This window comes from Ochotona curzoniae, unplaced genomic scaffold, assembly GCF_017591425.1.
Source record: "Ochotona curzoniae isolate NIBS_2020 unplaced genomic scaffold, NIBS_Ocur_1.0 contig_2688, whole genome shotgun sequence".
Taxonomy (NCBI): Eukaryota; Metazoa; Chordata; class Mammalia; order Lagomorpha; family Ochotonidae; genus Ochotona; species Ochotona curzoniae.
The window spans coordinates 17,987,105-17,997,918 of NW_024465553.1; the positions used below are offsets into that span (position 1 = coordinate 17,987,105).

At 45.0% G+C, this 10,814-nt stretch overlaps 1 protein-coding gene across 2 annotated transcripts; it reads right to left on the bottom strand.

Annotated features, from left to right (window-relative positions):
• Nucleotides 1–3,517: 3,517 nt before the first annotated feature.
• Nucleotides 3,518–10,495, bottom strand: LOC121152986 (acyl-coenzyme A thioesterase 1-like). Of its 2 annotated transcripts, XM_040975322.1 has the most exons (4): nucleotides 10,039–10,495; nucleotides 7,238–7,440; nucleotides 4,908–5,109; nucleotides 3,518–4,801 (listed from the first exon to the last, which is right to left on the bottom strand). In XM_040975322.1, the coding sequence occupies exons 1-4, from the start codon at nucleotides 10,493–10,495 to the stop codon at nucleotides 4,635–4,637; spliced, it is 1,029 nt and encodes a 342-aa protein (XP_040831256.1). In that variant the 3' UTR covers nucleotides 3,518–4,634. The 2 variants fall into 2 exon arrangements, with proteins under 2 accessions (XP_040831256.1, XP_040831255.1); XM_040975321.1 differs by having other exon boundaries at nucleotides 3,518–5,109.
• Nucleotides 10,496–10,814: the final 319 nt, after the last annotated feature.

The following is a 10,814-nucleotide window of genomic DNA, read 5'->3' on the forward strand; positions in this document are numbered from 1 at the left end:
GCTGTCTCAGAATCATTTTCTAAATCTGACCCTTATAATGTGTAATGTTGCTTCCTCCTCCAAAGTGCCTCCCTATGGTTTCTTCATTGTGTCTTTATGTTTTCCTACAGAGAAGGTTTTAGAGGAAATAATCCTGTGTCTTTTAAGATACATGGTTTGCAATATGATTGGATCACTCTGTGCCTTTGGGTTCTTATTCGTCATGGACTCCAGTGGGATTAACCTGAGACTCCTTGAATGTTTTGTACCTTTCCATGTATTCTTGGCTGGTGGGAATACTAAGGCTTATAGGAAACTGGACAAATGGACAAACAAACAAAAAACAAGAGGAAGAGAACATACATGGTTAATGACCAAAGGAGGGGGTATAGGCATTTGGGAGCTGGTTGTTATCCACAATAGCTCACCTCAAACCAGATTAATACAATCATGCTAGGGCTTCAGATGGCTCCATTTCTACTCTGTTGTGTATTTTTAGCATGCAGTGCCTGGATAAACATGCCCTGTCCTTCCCTAAATCTAGAAAGTCTGTCTGAAGTCTCTGTGGGTTGAAAAAAAAAAAAGCCATTCCTTTTACCCCTAGCTGAGGTTGCCACTGCCCAGAGAACATGGACAGGCTCTCAGGAATTCCTGATGCGCCTGGAAGGACACACAGTGTGGGTGAATGTGAACACACTTGGATATGCATGCCACTGGATCCACTGAGACACAGCAGAAATGAATGGACGGATGGCTTTATGACCATGTGAAAAGAAGAGCAGCTGATTTCTGGGAAGCAGCTTAGAAAAGGTGGGAAAATGTGTTCGGGATCCTGAGCTCAACATTTACTGCACAAGAACTTAACCAGGATTCAGTTTGTGCTTCTATAAAATGAGGACTGGAGAGAATTAAATGACAAACACATGGTTACATACAAGAAAGTGCTGAGGTGGCATAGTGTCATTGTAGGCTAATACTCCACCTGCACAGCTGGCATCCCTGTCCATGTCCATGCCGAGGGTCAGTGCAGTCATGTCCATCCCAGACCACCACTCCCATTCCGGCTCTTGTGCTCACCAGTGAGAACTACAGCCTAGCTGGGGCATCCCCTATGCTCCCCAATCAGGTTTGTTCCCAGCCCCAGATCTTGCATATGCTAGTGGTTGCTCTGACCCAGCTCCTTTGCCATTGGATGCTGCAGCCTGGCCTGACCCAGCCCGCCCCTAGTCTCAACTCTAGAGTGCCTACAGCCTGGCCTCTCCAGCCTGCCCCCATCCCTGACTCATGCAAACCAGCAAGTATGATAGCCTAGCCAGGCATGCCCCTCATTCCAGCCTGTCTCTTGCACTTGCCAGTGAGTTAAGGCTGGCTTGGCCCTGTCTGGTCTACCTCATTCCAAAACCACCCCACATACTCAAGGGAGTTTCCCAAGTTTCCCCACCAGATCCACTCTCTCTCTCTTTTTAAAGATCTATTTATTTGAAAATTACAGAGAGAGAGACAGAAAGAGAGAGGAGATCTTCTGTCTGCTGATTCACTTCCCAAATGGCCACAGCAACCAGAGCTTGGCTTTTCCAAAGTTAGGAGCCAGAAGCCTCTTCTGGGTCTCCCCCTAGGTACAGTTGCCCGAGGATTTAGGCCTTCCTTCTCTTCCTTCCCAGGCAATACCAAGGAGCTAGGTTGAAAGTGGAGAGGCCAGGACCCCAACAGGTGCCCATTATGGAATGCAGTGGCTTTATCCACTATGCCACAGAGCCAATCAACCACAGGATTTTTTTTTTTTTAAGAATTTTATTTTATGGGCAAAGAAACACACACACACACGGACAGCTGGGTTAGGCCAAATTTGAGAGTTGGGAAGTTAATTCAGATCTCCCAAGGTGGGTACAGAAGCTTGAACCATTATTCCCGGGTCTGCATTAGCAGGAATCTGGAGTCAGGGGCCAAAGCCAGGTATTAAATCCATGTTGTCCTCTGCAATGTGGCATTCAGGGGATCCAGCAAATAGACTAAATACCTTTCCCAGCGTTACCAATTTTAATGAAAAAAAAATTAATCACTTGTCAAACGCTTGCCATATCTGAAGCCAGGTACATGGAACTCAATCTGACTCTGCCATATAAGAGCGTTGCTTCCTAGCATACACATCAGCAAGAAGCTGGCTTGAAGTAGAGAAGCCAGGACTCCAACCTGGGATGAAGGTATAGCAGCAAAAAGTTTAATGTGAAAGAACCTTTTATAACACAAAGATTCAATTACCATTTATTTTCATGTTTATGAAAACCACATATTTCATCTAAATAATCTCTCAAGAGTTTTTGTAAAAGCTAGACCACAGGGGCCCATATGTGTAAGCAAAAACATTTGTTGGAAGAATCTTTATTTACCCACAAAGGATTAAACATGTACTTGCTTTGAAAATGTTTAGTAGTTGGGCCCGGCGCAGTGGCGCAAGTGGTTAAAGTCCTCGCCTTGCACGCCCGGGATCCCATATGGGCACCGGTTCTAATCCCGGCAGCCCCGCTTCCCTTCCAGCTCCCTGCTTGTGGCCCGGGAAAGCAGTGGAGGACGGCCCAAGGCTTTGGGACCCTGCACCCGTGTGGGAGACCCAGAAGAGGCTCCTGGCTTTGGATCAGCATAGCACTGGCCGTTGCGCTCACTTGGGGATTGAATCATCGGACGGAAGATCTTCCTCTCTGTCTCTCTGTATATACACCTTTCCAATAAAAAATAATAAAAATAAATCTTTAAAAAAAAAAAAAGAAAATGTTTAGTAGTTAACATATAACTACTAATCCCTTCATAGCGAAGATGTTACTTTCGTTTTTGAAGGAATAACTCTAATCTGATTTTAAAGCAGCTTTGATAGTACTGTCATTTAAGGATATCTATGGGGAATTGTTTTTAGGATCTGCTGCACAAATATCAGCTTTAGATTACACAGGATACCTCTAACAATGAAAATTCTGTATCAGTAGTTGTTTTGCTGTGCTAGTTAGGAACTGGTATGAATTTTAAAAACCTGTTTAGGTCTTCCTTCCCTGCATTACCAGTAAGGACAAAGTTTGGTTAGTAAGAACAAAGTTTTGTGCATTTTTTTCAAGGACTTTAAATGTATGATTGGTTTAAGCCACAGATTTGGCAAGTATAGATGCTTTTCTTACACTGTGGGCAATCATTGCTGTATTATCCCACTCATTCAGCAAATAATTCTTATTTCTTTATTTTCGTTTGAAAGAGGGAGAAACAGATATACGCACACAGAGACAGAGAAAGGCAAAGAGACACAGAGATCTTCCAAGCATTGGTTCATTCTCCAGATGGCCACAGTGGCCAGGATTGGGACAAGCCGAATCCAGGAGTTTCTTCTAGATCTCCCATGTAGGTGCAGGGCCCCAAGCATTTGGGCCATCTTCTACTGCTTTCCCAGCAGGGAGCTGGATCAAGAGCAGAGCAGCTAGAACACAAACAGGCGCCCATCGGGATGCCAATGTCCCAGGTAGTAGGTTTACCTGCTGTGCCACAGTGCTGCCTCCCATCATCCACAGACAATTCTTGAACTCCAGTTGTGGAACAGGCACTGATAATTGGTGTTATGGTCCCTTTCCAAGCTGCCGCCTGTTGGTGGCTCATTGTGCAATAGTGACAGGTATGCTCTTACTACCCCTTTGGTTTTCTGTATAATCACTTCTTCTCAAACTGATGACATATGTTAATTTATAAATATTTTATTATTGTTATTATTATTATTATTTTACATGATGTTTACATAGTCGATCAGGGTGGGAAGGATTTAGGGTTAGGGAGAAATGGTTGTGGTTATTGTTTCCAAACTTTTTATTTATTCTTTCCCCATCTGGAGGAAGGGGGGAAATAAGGGGACAGGCCAACCATTCCAGTACCCGAGGATGGGGAAAAACCACCCAATATCAACCCAGGGTCACAATGTGGCGCATCTTCCAAGGGTTATGCCCAGGTGGATGCGATAGCTCCACATGCTGTCAATCTCACCGATCTATGGATGAGGAATCCTTTCCAATGCCCATTGGCTGACACAGTCGACTTTATAGTCTCCATTCAGCCAGATATTTGCTGTCATTGTTTGGCTGGAGTAGTTGTCCCTATGTCCTGTTCTCCATTTTCTGCTATGATACCAGATATTCTCTGCAGGCCCCCTGGCTACCATATCCTCTATGTGCACATGCTTTGCTGTCCAGCACTCCATCCTTTACACTGAGGAATTCCAGTTTTCCTAGGTCGGCTCATGGACCTGAGTCAGACAACCTGGGCTAAGCCAGGACCCACACCCCTGGAGCACACAGACCTAGAACCCACCACACAGGAGGGCTCAGTGACCTGGACCACAAGACCCAGGCCCCTTTGGAACCCCCATTAAAACTCATTAGCAAATTCAGTATAACAGCAAGGTGTTAGCAATATGAAAGAATACACATATATGCACTAACTGTGGCAGTTGTGCCAAGGAGAAACCCGTATCAGACATGCCACAGAATCAAATGACAATCACAGTTTTGAAGGGATTTTTGTCTCTTTACCACCCAAGTGTTTGTGGAAGAAAGCCTGCAGTTGCTCCCAAGCATCCACCTGGGCTACAGCATGAGCTCTGGGCTCCCCTCCCCAAAAGACAGGCCCACCTACCAATACGTGGTGGGAAGCCCGGCACAAGGGGAAGTAGGGGGGCTCCAGGTAGTGTCCTGCCCCAGGGTAACAGATGATCTGGGGCTTCTCCTTCCCGTGGGCCTGTAAGCGCTTGGAGGCCTCATTGGCATAGAACTCGCTCTTCCAGTTGTGGTCATCCTCACTCACCAGGAACAGGAGGGCGCACTCAGCCTTTTCCACAGGGATCAAGCTCTTCAAGCCAGACTCTTCCAAAGGGCTGTCTAGGGCATCCACAATGTCCACTAAGCCATCTTTGGTCATCTTGATTCGACTCTTGTTGGCACCTATGGGGGGCAGGGTCACATCCTTGTAGTGTAAAGAGATGCCAGTAATGACTACAGAGCCATTGATTATGACGGCGGCTGTGATGCCCTTCAAGAAGGAGGCCATGGTGAGACAGAGCTCACCCCCTTTGGAATTTCCCAGCAGTCCAATTCCTGGGCCTTTCACCTGAGAAGGAACAGAGGAAAAAGGAGAATGAATCCCCAACTGTACAGTTAGTATTCCTCCTTGGAAGTCAGGTGGACCAGAGCATGAAAAGGGGCTCTACCAACATCCTAGCTTAAAAAATGTTTTTATGTTTCTGTGAATCTCAGTTTCCTTAGCAGTAAAATGGACACCATATATAAAGTACTTTAACCTGATGTTTGTCCATAAAAACATTCAAGAAAATGCAAAAAATGTGGGTAGGAGGAGGATTGGTACTGTCATAAGGCTCCAACTTCAGATATCAGTGCTGGTTAGAGTCCTAGCTGCTGATCCTCTCCTTTTCTATTTTATTATTATTATTATTATTTAGATTGCAAAAGCATATATACAGAGAGAAGGAGATACAGAGTGAAAGATTCTCTATCCACTGGCCCACTCCCGAAGTGGCCACATTGGCCAGAGCTGAGCTGATCCAAAGCCAGGAGCCAGAAGATCCCTCCAGGTCTCCCATGCAGATACATGGTCCCAAGGCTTTGGGCCATCCTCCACTGTCCTCACAGGCCATAAGCAGGGAGCTGGATGGGAAGTGGAGCAGACAGACACAAACTGGCACCCAAATGGCATCCTGGTGGATACAAGGCAAGGATTTAGCCACTAGGCTATCATGCCCTGGTCCTCTTCTCATCCAGCTCTCTGCCAATGAGCACAAGCAAGTAGCAGATAATAGTGCAAAACTTGGGTCCTTATCAGCCACATGGGAAACCAGTATGAAGTTCCTGGCTCCTGGCCTTGTCCTGGACCCGCCTCATCTATTACCCCATTTGTGAAGTGAATCAGTATATGGAATCTCTCTCTTTCTTTTCCCATTTGCCACTTTGCCTTTTAAAATAAATACATATATTTGGTGTTAGTCTCTAAGTCTTCAGTCACATAAATTCATGGTAATGTGAAAAAAGTCTGAGATAACTCTACATTTGTGTAAAAGATTCCAAGCGCACTTATACTGGAGAATTATTCTTTCTGAATTTAATAGTTGTGTTTTTCACAGAAGTTGTAAAATAATTAACTTGTTAACTTATCAGAAACAGTATTTGTATGCAGCATAAAATCATAATGAAGCATAGGGGGGAAAAAACCCAACTTCTAAATCATTATTAATTTGCTTATGGGTTTATTTCATTTCTAACAAATAAGTGGTAGTACAGAACATGTGACATGGGCTGGCACTATGGCACAGTGTGTTAAGCCATCGCTCAAGATACTGGCATTCCATGTGGGAGTGCTAGCTTAAGAGTCTCAACTACTCCACTTCTAATTCAGCTCCCTGCTTATGTGCCTGGGTAAGTATGAGAGGATAGACTAAGTACTTGGGTCCTCACCTTTTCAATAAATTATATAATAAAACTCTGTTTCTAAAATAAACCGAGTGGCTAGAATTATCTCTTAGGCCACTAACAACACTATATTACTACTAGCGGTAGCAACAAGTGACATTTCAATCCTCCTTGATGAGGCTCTTCTTGAACTAGTCTAGTCCTATGCGCTTTCAAGTGTCCTGTTCATATCCCAGTTCAAGCCATAAATGCTTAAGTTCTTTCTTGTCATTCCATCCTTCCCTCATCCCTCCGCTGTGCTCTAAGGTCATATGGACATGAACTTTGACTCACTCCCTGGTGTACACCCTGTGCCTAGCTCCTCTTACTCTTGCTGCATGAGTGAATTTCCAATGTCATGCCCCATTTCAGAGGTTTCACAAACATTACCTGTTTAACCCTTACAAGAAACCAGGAGGTTGGAGACAAATTCACATAGCTACAAAACAATGATGCTCTCTGCTCCAGTGACAAATGCTCCTGGTTTGCCTGGGACTGTACTGTTCTATGGGAAAGGCCTATGTTCCAGAAACCCCTCTGTACTTTGGCAAACCAGGACACTTGGTCAGCCTACCTAGGATTCTGATATCAGATTATTCTACTAACTCTAAGCCTTAGAAGATGTTTCCAAGCTCCTTGTATTTGGAAGAAGGACTAAATATTTTATTTCAAAGCATCCTTAGGCAACTGAGTTGAAAATCTAACCTTAGCTACAGCAACTATTTGGGAACCTTCCATCTAAACAAATTTTAAAAACCTGTAAAGGAACAGCTCACCTGAGGGTGACTGAGCAAGTAGTTCACAGCTTCTTCAAAGTATTCTAGGTGAACTCTGTTCAAGTTCTTGGGGAGGTCCTCGTAGTTGTAATACGCCAGAGCCAGCACAGCGAAGCCCCTCCCAGCCAGCAGGCTAGCCCGGTACTCCAGAAGGCCACCTCCAACGCCAAAAATGTCCACAATGCCAGGAAAGGGCCCGGGGCCTTGGGAAGACACAAAACACAGATCTAATTCTCTAACTACTTTTGGTGTGTGGTTATCATTTATTTTGGAGGTATGTGGTAGGTAGCCTAGTATCTAAGTTTCCCTGTTTATTTTTAAATACTATTTTAAAATACATAATGTACGTATTATGTTAGTTATAATGTATTGGGGGACAAGGATTCTACCTTTTTGTCTCACACACACAAAAGCCAAAATAGAGACATCCTTCCTCTCCTTGTGATCTCAACTCGGCTATGGACCATTCCACACTGACGTAAATAGAGTTTAGAACTGATTCAGGTCAGCAGTATTGGCACTGACTCCAGAGCAGCCTTGAGTATCCAGCCTAATGACATCCAGTGGTGGCAAGAGCTATGACCTTGGCTGGGCTTCCTGCTGTCCAGTCTCCTTGGCTCTTCTTCGTTTTATGATCCTAATTCCTCATTCTTCTGATCCATTGTATCCCAGAAGCAATGACCTTGGAATGAATTCATTTCTTCCTGAACCCACAGTCTGTTTTTTAGGGCTTACAACTCAGAATTCTGATCAATAGGACTGATTCTAGTTCTGGGGTGTCAGAAGTCATCTTTGATCTTCTTGTAAATGCATAGAAAAGAAACCCAAATTCTCAGGCACATCTTGACATTCTATGTCAAGGTTTATGGTTTTTAAGATGCCATCAAAACAAACTGAATCTACATTTCACACCCACTTCCTGTCACAAATCCCCTGATCTCTATTATTGGAGCAAAATTTTAACTAACAAGAACTCAGGTTATTAACTTATTTCTTTCTAAATTGGGAAAACTTGCAGTGTCCATCTGCACATGGCTACTGTATTAATGAATAGGCTCAAATGTACCTGTTTCTCTTTTGATGGTCGTTCATGTGGCTGGAATCTTTTAAATATTTATTTTCTACTTTATTTTCATTTTTTTTAAAAAAAGATAATCAGAGACAGATGCAGACACAAATGAATCTTTGATCTGCTGCATTTTGTTTTACTGGATATTCACCAACACCTGCCAATTAGTTTTTTCTTTTGAGGGTATGAGAAGGCATTCCACAATGGTTTGTTAATTTTAACCCTTTTTCTTTAGAGTGATACAGTCAGTGAGAGAGTGCCTGTTGGATGTTTTAGTTCCCTCCCCCGACCCCGCAAAAGGCTTGCAACAGCCAGGGTTGGTTGGGGCCTAAGCCAAGAGCTATGAACTCAATCCAGGTCTCCCACGTAGATGGTTAGAACCCAACTACTTTAGCCATCACTACCATGTCCTGTAATCTATATTGACAGGAAGGCCAGGAATCTAACTCAGGCAGTCTGATATGGGAATATGAGCATTCTAACCCAGGGTTTCAATAGCTATCCTAAATTCTTGCTCCTCAAAGAGTATCTCTGTAATCACTAACTGTTGAGAGTCCCTTTGCATATTTATTGGCATTTTTGCCCTTTTTTTTTTTTAATTTGACTTTTTCTACCCTTTTCCAACTTTCTATTTTCCTAGAGCTGTTTACCATTCTTATTGACCTGTAGTTTTTATAAAAATATTTTAAAAAATATTCCGGATTCTGATCCTTTTGTCTATTGTATTTTACCTTTGACACTCAGTGTCTCACTGAGAGTTTCTGCAATTCCTTTATAGGCTTTGCTTTTTGAATTTATGTAAGAAACTCACCCTGAGGTTATAAAGATATGAATAACATCTTCCTTAATAATTGTGATATTTTATTTTTATTTTTCACATCTAGGCCTTTAATTCATCTGGAGCTCATTTTTATGATATGAGGTAGACATCTAACTTTGTCTTCATAAATACCAACAAACTGCCTTTCTCTAAAAATGTATACTACTTATATCACAGTTTGTGTTTCCACATATTTGTATGCATACACAGGATACTCTTAAAAAGTTTGTGGGAAGTGCTTGGATGTAATTGTTACAATGATTTTAGAATGCTGACCAATGAGCGACTTCCTGAATTTTACTGAATTTTTAACTGAATTTTTTCTTTCACTTTCTTGAATGACATTAAGGTCACTCAAACAAGGGCGTAAGATTTAACTCTCCTGTAACAAAACATGATGGTTCTTGGACCTTAACTGTTCCTGTAGGCCTGTAAACAATTGAAAAGGGCACGAACAGCTGGACAGTTACCAAGAAGTGTGTCCTGAGGACACCGCCCTTTTCCAGCCTGCTTTTCCACACGGTGGTTTCTCAACTGCCTCAGCATGACCACGAAAGGTGGTTACACCTCAGACATTAGCAATCTCGGGTTGTTTAAACGTCAGGAGGGCCAGAGAGTTGCATCTCTAAAAAATCCCTGCTGATGAGCCCGTCAAACTGGTTCATTATGGATGAGTTGCTGCTCTCAAACATCCACGTGCACAGAAATTTCCCAGGGTTGGGAAGCTCGAATGAGTTCTGATACCCTCCTACTCTAACCAGCTCCAGACAGCGCTACTGTGCTGAGTGACTCTCAGATGTAAACATTACCAGGGTCCCGGGAACAAGAACAAGCGATAGGGGCACTCCCCACTCGTGAAACATCATAGGAAGACAGATTCAACTAGGGCAGCAGCAGCGGCGGCCGGCTCACCTGGCGGCAGGAAGAGCGTGGCCCGCACCCGGCCCGCGCGCACCGCCTCACGCCGCACCCCCGGCGGCAGGAAGTGGCGCTCCAGCACCGCGCGGGTCAACACCCGCTCCGGCTCGGGGTCGTGGCCGTCCAGCACCTCCAGCTCCACTACGAACGGCGTCTGCACGTCCCGCTTGGTCAGCCGCCACAAGCGCCTGTCGGGCTCCATGGCCCAGAACAGCCCCATGGGCTCGAGCCCGGCGAAGCTGCCGCCCAGCGCGGGCGCGCGCTCCAGGTCCAGCTCGCCGCGGGCATCGGCGCAGTAGCGCGCGTGGGCGCGGAAGAGCGCGCCCTTCTCGTCGCGCAGGGCCGAGCGCAGCGTGACCGGCTGCTCGGGGGCCAGGCCGCGAACGGCGATGCGCAGCGGCTCGTCCCAGCAGGAGGGGCCCGCGGGCTCCACGCTCACCGTCGCCGCCATTCAAATGTGAGGGTAGATGGCCAACCGTGCTGTGTTTTGAGTCCCAGGCCGCCCTGGGAGTCAGAATCGAACTTGACGTTTTTCCGCCTCCCAGCTACGCAATCTTTGCGGGACTCCTATTGGTGGGTAGCTACAAAGCTGGGCCCGGCTCTGGACTCCAGCCAATATTCTAGCATGTTGGACAGATAAAAAAGGTCTGCTAAGAGATGAAGTCTAATCCTTGGATTTAGCGTGAAAACTGAAAGACCACTGAAGCTAACGGATTGAGAGGAAATACCCATGCCTCACCAGGCTGCCTGGGTTCAGTTCCTGTGCGTCT